Here is a 20,896-nt window from a genome sequence, read left to right as displayed (position 1 = left end):
ATGCCAAAGAAAAATTCTGTTAAAAAGAAAGAGAAAAGAGAGGAGAAAAACGAAAACCATCATTCTTTCTGTGCTAATAAAGAAAAAGAAAACACTTATTTGTCCCTACAGAGTTAAAGGTAACCCAAGTCAGCCCTAGGTAAGCCTGTCATGTCTATAAGATGTATTTCCCCATCAATTCTCCTTCCCCACTTGGGTAGTGACTGCTATCTTTCTTGAGATCCCCATTCCCGCCCTCTCCCTGTTTGGTTGGCACCCATTCATGTTACAATTTAACCAAGTGTCACATAATAATGACAGATTGAGAGACCCCGGGGCACAGTTGCACAATCCTTAAGAAATCCACATCTACACTATTTGCGGGTCCATTCACCTACGAAAACCAAATACTTTTCTTTCTGACTCAGTACCCATCTCCTATTACCTTCCTTAGATGTACACAGGAAGGGCAGGGAGGAACAGGAGATGAGGAAGAGGGAAAGTGGGAGGGCTGGTCGCCTCTGTTTTGTTTTTAAACTGCTTAGGATTTTGGATACTGAAATCAACACGTCTGTGGGCCTCACACAACAGTAAACAAGATTGCGCACCCAAAACTTTTTTATCTTTTACTGGAGAGGTATTTTCAATGTATTATTAGTCACTATGTAATTTGTAAACAGCTCATTCATACCCTACGTGTACAAAATCATTTTACAAAAACGCCTGAAAAAGTAGTAGATAATGTGTCTTCTGCTGGGGTCTTCCTGGAAGGCGTATCCGGGCAGGTGACAGGATTAGCAGCAGCAGCAGCGGCCAGTATTGTGGCTGCTGCCTCTCCATCTGGCCCTGTCCCCCCGCCACCTCGTAAGTTCCCAAGTCCACTGCATCTTGGCTCTTCACCTTTTTCCCCCTCTTCTGCCACTGTCTTCTCACCGGACCAGCCTCTTCACAGATGGCCATGCAGGATAAATGAGGACAGAAATACATCTTCGTACCTTTTTCCCTCCAGGGAGGACAATTCTGGTTCTCTGGGACATTCAGCAATCTTATTTCCGATGGCCTCTTTTATCCCACAATGAATCACTTCAAACCTAAATAAATCTCCTTCCATTAGTGTTCTCAAGTAGCCTGCATGATAGCTTTTGAGTCTTCCTTTTACATTCAGTCCTTCAAGTATCTATTGCAATATTTTAACCTTCATGAGCAAAACAACTAAGAAAGCTGTTTTGTTACTATTGCATTATGTTCCATCTCACCAGGAGCTCTACTAAGAAAATACAAAAAGGAAAAGTTCAGCTCAATAATTAGCTGTAGCACGTTCTAAATGTGTGCTTCTAGGGGAAGTCTCTAGGCCCAAATTATTGCAATCATATATCCAGTTTTTCCGAATATCACCAGACAATCCACGGTCATGGGCCAGTCCAGAAATCCACTGTGATGTTGACATATAAAGGATTGTAATCCACGGATAGTAATTTATAAACACAAGTGTTCAACCCATCTGTCCTCCAGACTCGTGACACCTGATGTAAGAGCTTCATCCTAAAGATAAAAAGAACAAATTTTTATTTGATTTAACATAAAAGATTTAACATATATTCCCATCGTTTTTTGCCTTGCCACAGAATTTCCCAAAAGCATCTTGGTAAGTTATTATAGCCCTTGGGTTTCTTACTGCAAAGAAAGTTTATTTTCCCCTCCTACGGTAAAAGACATCAATGACAGCCATGTGTTCCTGTGCCTGACCCCATGTGAGACCCTGGAGACCAATGATGACGTGTCATATAATAAGGACACTTGAATACAGTGAGCCCCTAGCCTGTGGACAGAAGGATGTACAGGTACAATGTACACGGATACAGTGTGATATGTATGGTCCTCTGCTAACAGGTCCTTGTATAGGCTTCAGGGGATCTATGAATCCCCCACTGTTGTTGGGGAAATTGCGTCTGTTTGCAAGGAGTTTACACAACTTTCCTAAGAATCTCCAACGAAGTTAGAATGTACGGAGAGAAGGATGAATTAAGGGCACCTCACTTCATGACGGAGTCTGGAGAGGGGGTGCAGAGAAGGAAAATTTGAGGCTTAAAAGAGGAGAAATTCACTGCGTGAAGAAGGCGAGGGAAAGGACTCCCAGGAAGAGAAACCACCCTGTGCAAGATGCACAGACACGCAGACAGCAGAATGCATCTGAAGGAGAATAAGCAGGTGTGTGGCCAGAGCCTGTGATGTGGGTAACGTGGGTGGTGAACTGAGCTGGTCCCCGGAGTCCAGCAGAGAAAAGCAATCCATTCAGTTACAGAAACAATGTGGATGGACATCAGAAGCACAATGTTGAGCTAAATGAAGTCAGGGGAAGATGAAACAGCAGGATTTCACTTACAGAAAATTGATAAACATGCAAATTAAACAATCTTTTGTGTAGGAATACAAATATATGGGAAAACAAGAAACGGCACAAATAATTATAATTATCACAAAATTTCAGGAAATGGTTGCCTCCTGTCGCGGGGAGCAGATATAGGGAGAGCCTCACAGCTAATAGGCATACATTGGGTGGGGGACACCACTAGTGTTCATGGTATCAAGAATCTTCAGGGGGGAAAAAAAATCTTCAGAATTTTCATATAATTTATAAATATTCTTTCTCATCTATTCAATAATAATTTTTTTTATTTAAAGAGAAAGATGCATACCTATGGACAGAGATTAATAAGACAAAGGGAAAACAGAAATATTTATTTTGTTAAAGTGGTAGATTCTAACAAAAAGATTCTAACACTAATATTGTTTTAAAATGTAGACTTCAGAGGGGTGGAAGCAGGCTAGAAGGGTCAATGGGGGGAAGAGGGGAAATATGTAAGACTTTCAACAAAAAAGATTTAAAAAGAAAAATGTAAACTTCAACAAAAAGGCCAAAAGCCCTTTAATGCTATTTTAAAAGATAGGGGAGCTCTGATCGGGTGGCTCAGTTGGTTGAAGTGTTGTCCATACACCAAAAAGGTTGTGGGTTTGATTCCTGGTCAGGGTATATATGCAGGTTGTGCATTCAATCCCTAAGTCGAGGAATGTTGGGGAGGCAAGTGTTTCTCTCTCTCTCTCTCTCTCTCTCTGTCTCTCTCTCTCTCTCTCTCTCTCTCTCTCTCTCTCTCTCTCTCCCTCCCTCTCTCTCTCTCTCTCTCTCTCTCTCTCTCCTTTCCATTTTCTACAAATCAATAAAAACATATCCTCTGTTGTCTGTTTGAAAATTACCCCAATAAAAAAGCTTTGAACAAAATAAACTGGCTCATCTGATCAGATTCCTCAGTGCCCAAGATTGACAGAAGGGACTGAGCAAAGCAAGTAGCTGGCGAGGCTCGGAAGCCAGGACTTACCGCCCTATGTTCACCTCATTGCCTGGGTCTCTAGTGTGGAAGATCATTGTATATTTGCCCACATCAGGCATTGGCCGGATTATTTTCATTCTATGAAGCTCAACCCTAGACAAAGAACACAGGAGGTTAAAAAAAAAAGTCTAGTCTACTTACCTACCACTAGGCTCTTAAACAGAAACATTTGTAAAAATGTATACACAGGTGCACACACACACACACACAGTGTCACACATAGCTTGCTTGTTTGCATATTAAAGAAAGAATATCGTACACAAGGCCTCTAGTTTTCTCATAATGTAGGGCCTCAGGCAATAAGTCCATCAAAAAGATCACACTTAACATTTATCTTGGGGGCACAAAGGAGATGTGTCAATTTATAGCATACCATTTTCCAAAAGCAACTGAGAAAGTACATGTTTTAAAACATCATGATTTAAGGTATATAAATGTATATAATCGCTATGTTGTACACCTTAAATTAATATAATATCGTATGTCAATTGAAATTGAAAAATAACTTTTTTAAAGTGTGACAAATAGGAGAATCAAGTCTCTCAGGGTCCCAGTTTACTTAACGCTTCGCCCTTTATACAAAGTAACGATCTTTTAGTCACAAGCTATAGACTCATAGGACCTAGATTCAAATCTAGACTTTGTTATTTATAATCCTGGTCAGTGGGTTCATTGTTCTAGGTCTTGGTTTCCCATATATAAAATACCAAGGGTGTTACAGAGGTGGTCAGACAGGCTCAAATGAGAGTCTATGGGAGCATGCTTTGCAAACTGCAATGTGATACAGACGTGCAAAGAAGGGTGGTGACTGCTGCACAGGTGAGCCAAACAATATTTAGTAAATAAATCGCAACCAACTTTTAGGTTGAAATCATCTAATCATTCATGGCATTGGTTGAGAATCATGCTGACAGCCCTAATGTTTTTATCAAACAAAAGCAAAACTGGACCTTGCAGCCAAGGAGCAGCGGGAAAGGGGACAGCGATGATACATGATCAGTGCAAAATCCTACTACCCATCCCATCCGGGCAGTAAAATGGAACTTGGGGACGAGGATGGGCATCGTTTGCCTCTAGCCTTTGCTACTCGTGCCCTGAAATCTAACGGACGCCCTCTCTCTGTCCACTTCATAAGACCCGGCCACCCAGGCCTTGAAGAGCTGTTGCCCGTCACAAGGCCACTCCTATGGAGACTCTGGTCAGGGAAACCCACTCCCCTCCTGCTAGAAACATCCCAGACTCTAAGCCTGTGCACGGGGACAAGACCAGCAGGGAGCCCTGGCTTCTTTCGGCAGAAGCAAGGGCAAAGTTCTGACAGTCACATATATATTAATTCAGAACTCCAGCAAACAGAGTTCCTTCCCAAGAGATACTGGCAGGAGGAATGGGGGTCCCCTGATAACCAGGAAGGCCTTGTTATTATGTCTAAAGACACTAGCCCTAGCCCGCTGGCATGGCTCAAGGGTTGAGCATTGACCTGTGAATCAGGAGGTCACAGTTTGATTCCCGGTCAGGACACATGCCTGGATTGCAGGCTTGACCCCACAAGTGTGGAGTGTGCAGGAGGCAGCCAATCAATGATTCTCTCTCATCATTGATGTTTCTATCTCTTTCTCTCCCTCTCCCTTTCTCTCTGAAATAAATAAAAGTACATATATTTTAAAGATACTGGACCCAGGCTCTTGAATAATTACTTATCTCTGGGAGGTAGGAATACTGATAGCTATCAGGCTATAAAACCCTGCTCAGGGGAGGGAGAGCGGAGAGAAGGGGTCAGATATATTCCCTCTGAACCCCTCAGGGCAGAGAGCAGCCCAGGAGAACCTGAGGGTAATGCTAGCAGCCCGGAGCTCGATCGGCCTGGGAGGCAGGCAGCAGCTGCTCCCAGGGTATGCGGGGCTGGCTAATGCCTAACGGAGAGGGCCTCTTGGCCGGCTTCAGGTGTGCAGCACCAGGCTGCGGGCACGCCCTGCTCTGGGCACTGGGAACGGGCAGGATTCCCCGGGGTCTGAGAGAAAGCACAGGCTTATAACAAGCCCTCTGGCCACTTTCCTCAGATCACAGCTTTGCATTCACGGGCGAGACCCTTCTCAGTAAGCAGTGCTCACGGACAGGTCCACCGAGACCTTCATCCACACTGCGGGCCCCTAACGCCCGCGAGCCAGGAGCAGGCCACCTTCCATCATTTCCGCATGGCCAGGGTCAAAAAGCAATTTGGGCACCTTCCCTCCACCCCAGACACCCTTTATGCCCAAATCTGCAGCCTCGTGCCCCGCTGGGCTGGCATCTACAGGAACTATGACGCAGAGGGTTCCAGAGCCATCAGGGACCACAGAGCCCCGTGAAGGGGACCTGTCTCTGTTGTTCACCTGAGTCTGAGGTCATCATCTTCGCCTCCCCATCCCCAGTAGTTGTTAGAGAATCCATTCACCTTGAAAAATTGCTCTCGGCTTAGGGCAGTAACGCCCCCAAAATATCCGCTGTAACGCAACCTGCAGCAGAAGAGAGGAAAGGTAAGAACATGAGCACGAAGGTTTTTTGTTCTCCACAGACACTGGAGAAATCTCTGATTCAGGGCTGGCATTCTAGGAACACTTGAAGACCATGCACTCCACCATCCAGTCCTGCTGGGCACCCACCTCCTGACATTCCTGGCCTTGCCTGTCTGGCCTCCATTCCTGTCTAGGAAAGTGCTCACATCTCCTCACTAAGCAAGGTGCCACCCACCTGTTATTGTTCATGTTTAATGTTTGTGTGCAGAGGTCGACAGAAGTGCCTGCGAGTGTGCACCATACCATAAGGTGTGGATGACAGATGTCACCCCATTTGCCAATCCAATGAGTAGTCGTAGCTACAGGGCACTCACTGGATTAAGAAGGATTCTGAAGCTGCACCCAGGTTCAGCATGAATAAGTGTCATAGAGAATATACTGGTATTTTCACTCTCACTTTGTTTTGGGTTGGTGTAGAGAGAGAGGAGATGGTTCCTGCTCACACATTGCATGCAAATTTCCACTCCCAGCATGCAAAGCTCCATCTCAGAGTTTGTTCCTGAAGAACCCAATACACTTCAACTAACCATGTTTCTGGTTTGAGCAATTAGGTAGATGATAGTGGCTTTCACAGAAACAGAGTATACAGAACAATGATTAGGTTTTGAAAGGAAGACAGTAAATTATGTTTTTAGTGAGTGGAGTCTGGGATATCCCTGGTGGTCAAAAGGATTTGGGTCCAAGTTCAAAAGTGAAGAGAGGCTAAAGAAAGATATGGCTGTGGAAATAAGCTATCAAGAGGTGGCACCTGGAGGGCAGGGGTAGGGGAAATGCACTGCCAAGGACAGTGCAGCAGGTGAGAAGAGGGCAGAGGGGGGAGCCATGGGGATAGTCACAAGAAAAGGGGGAAAGAGAAAAGATCAAGAGGGACCAGAAGGTACCCCCCAGTCACATAGCTCTCTTATGATTACGGGTGGACTAATTAGCATAGCTGAGAAATAAAGTTATCTCTCAAGATAACACTGCAACAATTCAGAAATGCAAATGAAGAGAGCTTAATAACTTAGATGTCATTGAATAAAAGGATGTGCATATATGGAGGATTTGAAACTTTAACTTTGGTTCAAAGTGCTCTAGGACCTATGAAATGCTTCTGGTTTTTTAGATAAAAAGAAAAACCAAAAGGAGAGATCAATAAACACATAGACACGTGCCATCTAACAGGTAATTTGTGGTTCAACAGTTTGTTTCTATGTTCTGCCTACAAATGGGGAGGACCCTGTTTAACCCATAATGGAAACAGATTTACTTAAATACCTTCAACCTAAAATTCTAGAAAATTGTATAATTACAACCTAAAATAAACAAAAGGAAAGTGCTCAGAAGAAAGCTATTACTGCCCAAGACATCGAGGACAGTGATCTGTTGCCATGGTTACTGGAATCTTACTGGGAAGAGACTCTTAACTACTAAAGACCAGTAGCTTCATCAGGGCAGAGTGGAAGCAAGGCCCAGGCCTAACTTGCCAAGCACCATGGAGGGGGCACCAGGAGAAAACCAGCACTGATGATCTGATAGGGATCCATGAGAAACCACTGTGCACCCTGAGCAAAAGGCTGGCTAAACTCTGTAATCCCTGGGCCCTGCCCTCAGGGTTTACAGTTTAACAAGAGGTGAGCTTATCAGGATTCTGAGGAAGGAGACGTCACACATCAGAGGATTCAGATAGGTAGAAAAATGGGACACCTTTAGGTGGTCTCCATGAGGAAAACGAAAAAGGAAAATGGTATAATTCTACACCACTTGCACCGGCTGCCAGCACCCAGTGCCAGCCCAATCACTTGGCACCCTCAGTGGATGTGAGAGGCAGTTACCAGCCCGATCACCCCTGAGGGCTTCTCCACCTCCCCCTGCTCCTGAGGGGCGATCAGGGCAGCCACTGTCACTCTCACCTGCTGATGGCACTGGCCCCACTCACACCTGCTACTGGTGCCAGCCCCAATCACTCCGCGCTATCAGCAGGTGCAAATGGGATGGGTTCATCAGTGCATGGAAGCGGTGGTGGCAAGAGCGGGGCTACTGGCAGACAGGAGGCCTGGCCAGATGGGGGCATGGGAGATGGGCTGAGACCCGCCCCTGTGCCCACTGCAGCCTCATGGCCCACAGTTGCTTTCAAGGTGCACGAATTCGTGCACTGGGCCCCTACTTTAAATATAACAAAGCAAAGAAATATAAACGACAAACCAGAACCAGAGGAAAACTTCAACCTGATGAGAAGATTAAGGTGGGAAATATATTAGAACTAAAATCTGCAAATAAGATTATTTTCTGCTTGGCTGGTGTGGCTCAATGGTTGAGTATCGACCTATGAACCAGGAGGTCCCAGTTTGATTCCCAATCAGGACACATTCCTGGGTTGTGGGCTCAATCCCTAGCAGGGGGCCACAGGAGGCAGCCAATCAATGATTCTCTCTCATCATTGATGTTTCTATCTCCTCTCCGAAATCAATTAAAAATATATTTTTTTAAATATTCTTTTTAGTTTTAAAAAGAAAGATATGGAGAAGAGGGTAAAAGGGAGATAAATGATGTTAGAAGATTTGAACACATAATACAATATACAGATGATGTAGTCTAGAATTATACATCTGAAACCTATATAACTTAATTAACCAATGCCACCTCAATAAATTCAATAAAAAGGAGATGAACTTGGCTCAGAGCTTCTTGCAACCAGAAGAAAAAGGAGGACACATTCAATCCCTGATTCACATTAGGAAAACCTGCCAGTTACTAAAAAAAAAATAAATAAAGGCTCTCTGATGGTTATAAAAGAATTGTCTGGCCAGTTACAATAGCAAGTCAAAACTGCAATATTTGTACAGGAGCTGTTTTTTGGGGGGTTTTTTAATTGATTTCAGAAAGGGAGAGGGAGAGAGAGAAACATCAATGAGGAGAGAGAATCATTGATCAGCTTCCTCCTGCATGCCCCCTTCTGGGGATTAAGCCCAAAACCAGGACATTTGCCCTGACGGAATCAAACTGTGAGTTGCTGGTTCATAGGTTGAAGCTCAACCACTGAGCCACACTGGCCAGGACAGGGGCTGTTTTTAGAGTGAGTAGCCTCTGATGAAATCCATGATTGTGACATGGAAATTTTATTCAAAATCAATTCCCAGCAGCAATGCCCAAGAACTCAGTTTTTGCTTAACATAAAATCTAGAATTCCAACAAAAGACCAGTGCTTAAAACAATCCTGTGTTTCGCACTGGAAAAATAAATCCTGTGCAGTTGTAATTTCTCACCACAGATGTTTACTCAGTATCTATGTCAAGGGTTTGACATACGGGTATGCTGAGCTGTAGACAGTGCAAACATATTAATACACAAGTGAACAGATTGTTTTATGTGTTCCTGAAAATACACGGTGCCCTGCCATGATATACTTCTTTCATCAAGGCCGAGGTGGCTCAGAGATCAGAAAACAAAGCCTCCAGATAATGAGATTCAGGCCCGTGATTCTCTTCCAGAACCTCCCCAGCCCTGTGACCCCACCGCACCTGCCCTCCTTCAGGCACATGGCATCCTCACCCCCTCACAGCTCTTTCTCCTCCTCCTTCCCCCAGTCATTACCAAGTGCTCATAGTTAAACTTAAGTTAAATGCAAAATTGATGCAACTCCACGGTAGCTGTCTCCCCACCAGCACACAGCAGGGAGCCCTTGGAGGGCAGGCAATGGGCCTATTCAAAGTGGTCTCGTGGCTGGAGTACAGTGAGCACCACAGACACGAGCACATGGGAATGGCAGGCTCTGGGGAAGCTGACAGGGAAGTGTGCACACACAGAAGTGAATATACAGTTCATTCGTAGAGAATTTTCCTGCTTACTATTATATTTCCCCTAGGCCAGTGGTCAGCAAACTGCAGCTCGCGAGCCTCATGCAGCTCTTTGGCCCCTTGAGTGTGGCTCTTCCACAAAATACCACGGCCTGGGCGAGCCTGTTTTGAAGAAGTGGCATTAGAAGAAGTTTAAGTTTAAAAAATTTGGCTCTCAAAAGAAATTTCAGTCGTTGTACTGTTGATATTTGGCTCTGTTGACTAATGAGTTTGCCGACCACTGCCCTAGGCTGTGCTTAAATAGAAGCTGGTATAAAATAAGGTTGAAAGGCAGGTATCCCTCTCCTGGGGGGCACAAGAAATGGGGAATGAAGACAGAAATGGGCGTGCCTAGCACTTCCCACAGTGGCTCTGAGAAAAGGAACTTATCCTGGGTGTTCTGGCTCCTGAGCTGACTGCTCAGTAGATACTCCCCTCCCTACTCTCCCTCAGAACCTGGGGAAGAGGCCACCGTGTAGAAAGAGACATCCCATTCTCACTACAGAGGCGTAAGAGCTGAACTAAGGGGCACACATCTGTTGCCTCAAAGAGGGGGGAATCAAGGACAGACAGGTAAGTTACCTGAATTCTGCACAGTGTGGGGGAGGGGGGGAGGCGCCAGCTTGAAAAAATTCCAGTGTGTGGTTCTGCAGGGGAGGCTGGCCCTGGTTTGCAATGCCTGCATTATTTTCCCTCCTTTCTTTCCCTTTCCTCTTTAGGCTCCTCTGTCAAAGCTTCTCTAGGGCTTTTGTCCTCAAAGGAAAAATCTGATTTTTCATATTTCTGTTTTGAACTTTAAGAGATACGTCAGGTGCCATTTTTCCTATGTCTCATTTTCCTAAGACTCTCTGGGCATGACATCGCTCACACCCTGGCGACACCAGGGCGAGCAGGCCAGGGGCAGAGCCGCCTTACCTGTACCCAGTGCTGTTCCGGCCCACCACCAGGTGCTTGGGCTGGTCCTCACACCTGTAAAGATTCAGGTCATTCTCGGGCACCAGGTCCACGTCGTGGAAGATAAAGCAGTCCCACATTTCATCCTTGAGAGCTTCTATGAAGCCCACATTCAAGAGTTTGGCTCGATTAAACTTTTTACTCCCGGCCTGCAGACAGAGAAGGGAAAAGCTGAAAAGCTCCTGAGACGATTTCACAGTGGGGCTCCCTCCAGGTCAGATGCAGGATCTGGTATGAATTACTCCTGCTGCACACAACTAGTGACAGGAAGAAGTGACAATAGGTGCAATAACAATAAAAGACAGCTTAATGCTTCACACATATTTAAATTCCATAACTGAAAAACATACCTTGAGATGAGTTGTTGCTTAATGGGCATAGAGTCTCAGTTTTGAAAAATGAAAAAGTTCTAGAGATAGAGTGAGCACTGTGAATATACGTCACACTACTGACGTGTACACTTACAAATAGTTAAGGTGGTGAATTTATATTACACATTATTTTCCACAATTTTTAACCATATATAGTCCAAAAAATTGTATGCACACCTTAACACCTGGTAGCTCAATTTTGAAAATGAAATGTATTTTAATAAGCACTGCTTTTATAATTATTCAAAGTGTGTGTATACATTTTGGAGCAATACCATATATATATATATATATATATATATATATATATATATATATATATATTTTTTTTTTTTTTTTTTTTTCCCCCCCCCAAATGAATGTTAGGGCGATCTGGGTGGGACATCTGTCACCCATTGAATGCCAAGGTTGATTTGTAATCTGGCTGGTGAGGGGGGTGTCCTCTTCCTTCCTCACCGCTCCATGCTCATCCCTCCCAAAGCTGCACGCTTCTTCGTCAAATGGGGTGATCTTCCCCAATAGAGGAAAGGACTTCTCTTCGGTCAAGGGTATATGAGTAACTTGGCTCTTCTGCTAGAACCTCCAAACAAGCTTTCAAGGTCCCATAGTTTTGAAATACAAATGAAAATAACTAAAAAAAAGTTAAAGTATATCTTTATTTGTTCCGTGTAAAACTACAAAACCTTTCTTACGTTCTAGTCACACTGATAAGTATCACCGCTTCACTGTTCAGCTCTCAGCTCATCCCAATCTTATCCGATGTAATCAATTTACACCAAGCTTCCAAGAAACATAGCTTGCCAGAAAAGACCAAGAGTTTGTGACCTGCCCTAGCCAGACTGGCTCAGTGGACAGAGCCCTGGCCTGCGGAGTAAAGGGTCCTGGTTCACTTCCGGTCAAAGGCATGTATAATGCCTTGGTTGCAGGCTTGATCCCCAGCCCTGGTTGGGGAGCATGTAGGAGGCAACCAATCAATGTGTCTCTCTGGCATTGATGTTGCTCTCTCTCTTTCCCTCCCTTCCACTTAGTCTAAAAACCAATGGGAAAATATCCTCAGGTACGAACTAACCTAAAAAAAAATTTAAAAATTGAACTTAAAAAAAAAAAAAAGTTTGTGACCAGTAAACAAAGGTTACCGATAGTATTTCTAAGCTACTTAAAAGTTTCTTGGGGCCGAAGCCGGTTTGGCTCAGTGGTAGAGCATCGGTCTGCGGACTGAAGAGTCCCAGGTTCGATTCCGGTCAGGGGCATGTACATTGGTTGCGGACACATCCCCGGTAAGGGGTGTGCAAGAGACAGCTGGTCGATGTTTCTCTCTCATCGACGTTTCTGGCTCTCTATCTCTCTCCCTTCCTCTCTGTAAAATATCAATAAATATATATATATTTTTTTAAGTTTCTTGGAATCACTGTGAGAAAATCCTGTTTTCATGTTTAACAGCGAGAACTAATCCCCACGGTGACCGCCCCCCGGAAGAGGTTCATCACTGGGTAAGAAAAGAACACTTTTCGACCAGGAGTAAGATCAGAAGTAAAGCATGAAAAAGATTTCACAGCATTAATATTTTCATGGCTGTTTAGATCAAATTTCTTCAGAATCAATTCCAGCTCAATAAACAGTTTATCGTAAAAAAATATAGGCAGTTCTCTCAAAAGTTTCCATAGTACTCTTCTGAAAAGACTAAGACAAAGCAAACACTTTTCTACTCATAAAATATATACATTGGGAGTAGCTGTCCCGAGGAAAAAACTCAGAGTGACTAACAATGTTAAAAGCAAAAATAATTATAAAACAATATGATAGTAAAATTTTGTTTCAAATAATAAAATAATAGGCATTATATATACACATTAATTTTTAAGAGCCCCAGTTTATTATAAAATATACATTGCAGAGCTATATATACCCCCTAATGTGTCAAAACTTTTCATTAAACAAATATTACCGGTTATAATCAATAGTAAGGATGCAATTAATGATTTCTGCTTGCATTTTTGGCATTTGTAAGGATTTGAGGGGAAATTTTTGAATGGCCCAGGGCAATTCTGAAAAGCTAGATGTGGCCATTTAAATTGATGCCTTATTTTTCTTTCAATAAACACTAATACCAAATAAAGATATCTTTAATATCCCACTCCACTTTGCGCTAAACTCTTCAAAAGCAGCGAACACTGACACTTACTGTGTTCCTACTAAATCATGCTTCTGGAAGCCTAATAAGTAAATCAAGAAACAAAAAAAAAAAAAGAGGGGGCGGGGAAAAGAAAGTGAAAACTAAACATTTTTTCCATAATAAATAGTGGCAAACTTATAGGCAGAATGGTGGAGAGGTTCATAGAACCCCATGTTATTAACAGGCAGTCATCTGTCAAATCCTATCTCGATCCCCCGTGAGTAGCCACGCTCCATAATGCAAAACAATTCCAACATCTCATTGTGTGGTGTATGGCCAACGCAGAGGGACATGTAGGGATATATCAGGGGGAAACTGTAGGGCAGCCACTGGCGAACATGGAAGGGCTCACAACAAAATGGGCTTCCTCCAGAGGCTTATTGAAAAGGCTGTGAAGTTTCCTAGCAATTAGCCCCATCCCTCCCCAGCACTCTGGGACAAGAATTTCTTTCACTCCACTCAAGGATGAACCAGGTAAGAGATCCCTCCTTTGACAACAGTGTGATGTTCCTTTTAACCAAGATAGACAAATAGCCAAGTGCCTCAGAGAGAGGAGACTCTGAGGCAGAGCCCTGCTCTATGCCCACACTCACCTGGTGGATGGTGTAGATGCCGTATTCCAGCTGCTGCCTCTGCAGGAAGGGGTGAAGGTGCTGCAGCAGGTACATCAGGTGTCTCTCCCGGTTCCGGTGTGGAATGAGGATGGCAACCCGCTGCAAAGCCTTACATTCCGCAGGGTGATAGCGGCCTCTGTGCACTTTGGGATTTTCTGCCTGCACCTCTTCCAGAGTAAGATCTGGCTTGAAAAAGAGCTTGTTCTGACCTCCTACAATTAAAACAGGACACAAGAATCAACAGTAGCTCTCTCCTTAAGGGTTGACAGGCTGGCATGAGCGAGTACTCGTGTAAGCACTTAGAACACTGCCTGGCACTCTATGAGTGCTAGCTTTTATTATTACTATAATACTTCAAAGCCTCATTTGGTCATAAACTACAACGCAGAACGATGTGACACAAGTTTTTGGCTACAAAAGCCAGAAAGTGACATATAAGCGCATTCCCTTGTGGCTGGATAGCCAACCTCAGCTCAGTGATTCAGCCATAAATTAGAAAGGCATTCTGTCCTGATGACCCTGGTGAAAAGCAGAAGGCAGGACTAGACTAACTTCAGATGTGCTCCATCCGCTTTTCCTTCTCAAAGTTCCAAAGGAGGGTAAAGCCTCTCACAAAATCAAGAGTGTTCCGTGGGATCAAGCTCATGGACAAGCCCCCTTTCCACTCCTTCCCTGGGCTCTTAGGAGGTAAAACAGCGCAAGGATGTAGACACTAGCCTCACTCCCTAACCCAGCAATGGCAGGCATGGGCCACGGTGGCAGACATCCCTGACGGAACATGTGCTCTGCGAGTCCAGATGCAGCCTGGTGGGATGAAAACCAATGTCATGAGAGGCTTTGAAGATCAGGCTGAAGCCAGGGGCCCTCCTCTTGGGTCTGAATGAACAGGGAGTACTGACTGGTTAGAAATGAGGCAGAGCACACGGAGCTGAGCCACACTTCCTTAAAGCTCCATACACACTGGTCAGGCTCTAAGATCTCAAGTTGCTTGCAAGTAGTGCTCTCCTCTTCTGAGCCAAACAACTGCAGGTCCTTCCTACGTATGTCACAGTGCCTCGCTCCCTGTGACCATCTCCTTCCCTGGCTATGGCTGCTGAGACCAGGCTCCAGCATGAAGTAGTTAAAACACTGCCAACATGCCAAAACTGGTTTGGCTCAGTGAATAGAGCATTGGCCTTCGGACTGAAAGGTCCCAGGTTCGATTCTGGTTTAGGGCATGTATATTGGTTGTGGGCACATCCCCAGTAGGGGATGTTTCTGGCTTTCTGACCCTCTCCCTTACTCTGTGTAAAAAATCAATAAAATATATTTTTAAAAAAACAAACAAAAACACTGCCAACAGCACCAAGGGCAAGTGACTGTCTCCAGCCACCAAAGAAGAGTAATTGGTGAAGGCTCTGCATGTGGCCAGAGTCGGCAAGGTACTGAGGCCCTAAAACAAACACTAAGACAAGGAGTAAGGAGAAAGGCAAGCTCCTTGGCAGCTGCCAGGACACAGAGCTGCTGGGAGCTGCTGGTGTGGCTGTTGAGATGGTTTCCTGTGTAGCCTGTTGATAAACCCCATCATCCGAGTTAACCTGCTACGCCTCTCTTCCTGGCCCCTGAAAGAGCCCTGAGCAACAGGTCTGATATAAGCCAGTCCCCTTGCTCCCTTTCTCGTTGCCATAATATTTTATGATCCTAACCTTCCAGTACCTGCTTCCATGCCCTCCATCAGCCTCCCTACCATCCTCAGTTTTTGTTCCTTCTGGCCCACCTTCATCCATCTCTAATTATGTCTTCATCCTAAATCTTGCTCAGTTTTGTGTCACTGCCCATCTATTTTTGTTGCTGTTAATCCTCACCTGAGGATATTTTTTCATTGATTTTCAGAGAGAGTGGAAGGGAGAGAGGGAGAGGGAAAGAGAGAGAGAAACATCAATGTGAGAGACACATCAATTGGTTGCCTCCTGCTCCCTCTCTGACTGGGGCCAGGGATCAAGCCTGTAAACCAGGTACTTGCCCTTGACCAGGAATCAAACCTGCCACCCTTCAGTGCACAGGCCAATGCTCTAACCACTGGGAATGAAGGCCTGAGCTGTCCATCTATTTTTATAAATGCAGATATGGCTTAAATATCTGTGAGGATTTTGAACAAGGAGAATAAAACCATCAGATTTGCATTTCAATAACTCATTTTCCTATCCCAACTTGTAAAGTTTCTGAGCAGAACAATCCCCTCTCACAACTCGGAATGACATTTTGGCTTTTCCATGACTAGGTAGAGAGAAGCATGCCAACACAAACACAGTACAAGACTGTGATTCAATTAGGAAAGTGGGTCTGCAGGTTTTTGTAGAGTTAAGAGCAAAAAGCCTCCTTCAGAGTTAATTTCGTGTACACGGAGAGCCACCTCTGCAGGACAGGGAGGGGCACGGGGCTCTGCAGACTGGATGGGCTCACCCTGCCTGCATCCTGCCCGCACGCTGTGCCCTGGGGAAGAAAGACCAGCGTGTGAACGCCCTGTGGTCAGCCCAACAACAGAAATATGGGCAGACACACAGGGAGGGTGAGATTAACTCGGAGGCAGTCCCAGAGACCTTTCGGGGAGAGAAGAAACCTACGCTAGACTTTGGGTGAATGAACAGGAATCCACCAGGCAGACATGAATTGAGGAAAAGGCATCCTGGGAAAAGGGAACAATATCTAAGTTCAGAGCAGTGCCTGACAGACTCTCAGCATTTCATGTCCTAAAGAATCAGAGGTGTGCTCGAACCTTGGTGGGTTACATACAATATCACAGTGGGGCTGTTCTCTCTAATTACTTGTTCACTAAAACCAATTTACTGTTGATTTAAACTGAAAGGCAGCACATCTAAGGGGATCATACAACATATTTAAGAAATAAGCACTGAATGCAACCCTGAAGGACAGACTTGGTCCTGTCCCTCCACTCCATACCCTTGGCCAAAAGGAGGCCTGCCTGGCTTGTGCTTCTCCACGTGTGGTCGGCAGATGCCAGGAGAGGAGTGCCCAGGCCAGCTCGTTGGTCCCAGAAGGATCCCAGACACGTGGAGCAGGGCCACCAGCCTAGACCCGTGGTCGGCAAACCCTGGCTCATGAGCCACATGCAGCTCTTTGGCCTCTTAGAGTGGCTCTTCCACAAAATACCACGGCCTGGGCGAGTCTATTTTGAAGAAGTGGCGTAAGAAGAAGTTTAAGTTTAAAAAATTTGGCTCTCAAAAGAAATTTCAATCATTGTACCACTGATTTTTGGCTCTGTTGATAATGAGTTTGCCGACCACTGGGCTAGACCAACTGACGCCACAGACGTGTGAGCTAAATAAATAAATCCTGTTGACGTTTGCGGCTAGATTATAAAAGCAGGTGTGTGCCTATAGTGGAAGAGTCTACATCTGCCATATGGACACAGCTCTCAAACATAGCGTTGACTAACGGAAGTTCAGACACAAAGGAGTACACAGTGCATGTGTCCAAGGATGCAGAGTTCAAAAGCAGGGGACTCTGTGGTGGAGTCACAATCTTGAAGTAAGGGTCGTGACTGAAAGCATGGGGACGCCTAGGGTTCCATGAAGATTCCGTTTCATAATTTACATACCGGCTACACAGGTATGTTCATTTTGTGAAACGTAGTTGTTCTGGTCTTCGTACTTTTCTGTATATGTATCTAATAAAAAAAAATTATGTAGCACTTGTGAAAAAAAGAAAGAAAGAAAGAAAGAAAGAAAGAAAGAAAGAAAGAAAGAAAGAAAGAAAGAAGAGAAGGAAGGAAGGAAGGAAGGAAGGAAGGAAGGAAGGAAGGAAGGAAGGAAGGAAGGAAGGAAGGAAGGAAGGAAGGAGAAGAAAGAAAGAAGAAAGAAAGAAAGAAAGAAGAAAGAAAGAAAGAAAGAAAGAAAGAAAGAAAGAAAGAAAGAAAAGCAACTACTCACTGAGGTGTGGAGAGACGGAAGGGCAGTTGTCTAGGTCTGCTCTTTTCACAGAGGCTTCGTCAGCCAGAATTTCTTTCTTCCCCAAAACCACGGCCTTTTTGAAAGTAGTAATGAAATCCTTCGCTTTAGGAATCTCCTGAATGGCACTCACAAAGTAGTTGCTGGTGGCCCACCCCACCACCGTCAGGCACAAAGTGAAAAGCAAGAGCAATCGGAGTTTGTAGGAAAGGAAGGGAGTCACGTGGCAGCCCATGTCTTATGCTTGCAGATGGGTCACGCCACCTCACCGCCAGCAGGAAGCTTCCAGCTCAGCTTTTCCAACTGGAGTGCACGCTCAGCTCAGTGACAGCTGAAGATGCAGTGTCTGCTTGGGCTCAGTGGTTCTGCTCCAACAATCTCTGGAAGGCAAGCACAAAGACATGTTTCAGGTGGAAATCCTACCCTGCGATGACTCACGTCACACGTCAACAGGAACTGAAAACCTATCCCCAGGGAACCTGACCGGCAATAATGGGAGTTCTCCAGGGAGGGTTCTGAGATCAGAAGCTCGGAGGCTTTCGAGGCAGAAGGTCCCAGGCATCTATGCATCACAGGAGTTCTCTCTGGGCCATCGCCCAGGCCACCTGTCACCCAGGAAGAAAGCCAGGTGCAGATATTGGGGGAGGAGAAAGCAGAGACTGGAAATGCCTCCTCAGCATTGAGCTGGCACAGCCCAAAACACAGCCTTAAGGGTCCTCTTCCTGGCACAGCTCTAAGAGAAGGTTAACAACCTGTGATGTCTTGATACGGAGAATAAGACAGAAGCTCTACCCTGTGAGAGCTAGAAAAATGTGTTCCTCAAAAACAGGGATGAAAAAACAAGGGTTTTCACAATGAGGCACTGCATGGGCACATCCCAACGGGTGGGGAAGGGGGCAAGACACATCAGAGAAGGCCAACGCAGGTCAATCATTGGCAAGAATAACAGGTAAAACAGGTAACGGGCAGGGGCTTTGATTCAGACAAAAACTACAGCTCCACCACATATTGGCCCTGAAACCTGTCTTCTGATCTATAAGAATAGGGATAAATAGAGTACCTACCCAGAGAGGTTACTATGGGACTGGATAATCTACTATATTCACACATCATGAGTTAGCCCACCTCCTGGTGTACGGGAGGCACCCACTGGTGACAATTGCTGTTGATACTGTTCTATGCTTTACTCTAAGTAACTCTAGGTTAGGGATGGCCAACAGGCAGACACACTGGGGGCTGGCAGAACCACCTTCCTATGTTTTTCATGTCATTTGATAAACTGCCATGCTGATTTCACACCTAAGTATGACTTCATCTCTGAGGCCACATAGCTGAGGGCCCGGCTGGACCATGGCGAGCACACTAAGGTGATGAAGGCGAGGTGGTGAGTAGCAATACCTCGCATCCTCCCTGCATTGCCAAGACCACGCCTCTCCTCAAATTCTAAACATGTTAACAGAAGAATGCAGAAATGCTAAAGCCAGGGCGTAATAATCTCTATAGCCAAACATATCCTCAATTACAGGAATAGAATGAAGACCAAAATATTTTCTATACCAAGTGATAACACAGAAACACTTATGATTAAATCTTAAGCAACAAAAAAAGAAACAGAGAAAATAAGCTCCCTATGTGTGTATGGTTACCACTAATATATAGAGATGAGAAAACTCTAGAAAAAAAATATAGTCAAAAGCTAGCAATAATTGTATCAGGAGTATGGGATTAGCCAAGGGGTAATTAGCCAAATTTTTCTCTTTCCTTTTCCAAATTTTGTATGATCCACTTCTGTCTTTTTCTACTGAAAACAAAATTGCTTTTAAATGAGATGGGGGATGTGGTAATTTACCATGAAAAATAAAAACAAAGTCTTAGCAACTTTCAAAAGGGCCTCATACTTACTAAGGGTAGCATTTCAAAATGTAGCTGTAGGCTAGTTTAAGGAAAGCCTAGAAAGCATTTCTCTCTAGATACACCGTAATAGATGGAGGTTAGGTTCTTGGGTCAAACCACAAAAGAGAGGTTTTGACCCAGCAAGCAATTAAACAGTATGACCTGTGTTTAGTCTTGAAGGTACCTAAGAAATTAACAGTAATAACAGCTAATAAGAGTGGCTTATTTATGCATTTTCTCTGTGCCTTGTAATGTGGTTAAATCACTTTATCACCTTATTTAATTCTCATCTCAACTTTATGAGCTAAGAATTATGTCTCCTAATTTTATAGATGAGAAAAATGAAGGTTTAGAGAGATTAAAGACCTTGCCCAAGACACACAAGTAGTAAGTGGTGAAGCTGGGATCTGAGCCCACGTGGTCAGCCCCAAAGCCTTGGCTTCTGCCATATCCTTCACATGGACACTTCATATATATATATATATATATATATATATATATATATATATATATATATATATATATATATTATTGATTTTTTACAGAGAGGAAGGGAGAGGGATAGAGAGTTAGAAACATCAATGAGAGAGAAACATGGATCAGCTGCCTCCTGCACACCCTCTACTGCAGATGTGCCCACAACCAAGGTACATGCCCTTGACCAGAATTGAACCTGGGACCTTTCAGTCCACAGGCTGATGCTCTATCCACTGAGCCAAACAGGTTAGGGCACACATGGATATTTCAATCTCTTTTGTTGTGGCCTGGGTGCCCCCAACACAAACCCTGGCCATATGCAGTTTTCTTGAGCAGCCTCCTATCTCTCTCCCATATCCTTCCATCCTTTCCTTGGGCCTGTTTGTTCAACGGCTTCCTGAGGTCTCTTCTCTTCCCTCCGGTTAAGTCTGCAGATTCCTGGGGCCAATCAAACAACCTCTTGTGGACTTAATGGCAGGAAGCACAAATGCTAGGCTTGCCAATAGCTTTTGATTGAAATCTAAATCTTGGAAAATCTAGACTGTTTTGTTAAGAGCTGTTTGTGGAAGGATGGTCCCCAACAGGGACACTCACCTGCCTGAAGGGACATGTGATCACAGAACTACAGTGTGCACACATACACACACACACACACATTCTATAGAAGGAGGGAGTATCTTTTAGAGAGAGTTAAAAACCTACCCAAGTAGTGAGCTAGGAACAGGCATAGACTGC

The 20,896-nt window shown here is 44.5% G+C and overlaps 1 protein-coding gene across 4 annotated transcripts in view; it reads right to left on the bottom strand.

Moving 5' to 3' along the window:
• Window positions 1–843: 843 nt before the first annotated feature.
• Window positions 844–20,896, bottom strand: part of B4GALT4 (beta-1,4-galactosyltransferase 4) — a 31,844-nt gene continuing 11,791 nt past the window's right edge. For 3 of the 4 annotated variants that reach the window (XM_045583973.1, XM_045583972.1, XM_036446692.2), the window contains exons 2-7: window positions 17,774–18,171; window positions 13,824–14,056; window positions 10,648–10,835; window positions 5,735–5,857; window positions 3,354–3,458; window positions 844–1,521 (exon numbers count right to left, since the gene is read on the bottom strand). In XM_045583973.1, the coding sequence (XP_045439929.1) occupies window positions 1,389–1,521; window positions 3,354–3,458; window positions 5,735–5,857; window positions 10,648–10,835; window positions 13,824–14,056; window positions 17,774–18,026 (1,035 nt within the window). In that variant the 5' untranslated portion in view covers window positions 18,027–18,171 and the 3' untranslated portion in view covers window positions 844–1,388. The remainder of the gene's footprint in view (window positions 1,522–3,353; window positions 3,459–5,734; window positions 5,858–10,647; window positions 10,836–13,823; window positions 14,057–17,773; window positions 18,172–20,896) is intronic. The other variant, XR_006742087.1, reaches the window with a different exon arrangement.

Source organism: Pipistrellus kuhlii, unplaced genomic scaffold (assembly GCF_014108245.1).
Source record: "Pipistrellus kuhlii isolate mPipKuh1 unplaced genomic scaffold, mPipKuh1.p scaffold_m20_p_2, whole genome shotgun sequence".
Classification (NCBI taxonomy): Eukaryota; Metazoa; Chordata; class Mammalia; order Chiroptera; family Vespertilionidae; genus Pipistrellus; species Pipistrellus kuhlii.
Note: the sequence above shows the minus strand (reverse complement) of the source record. Positions and strands in the feature narration are given on the sequence as shown.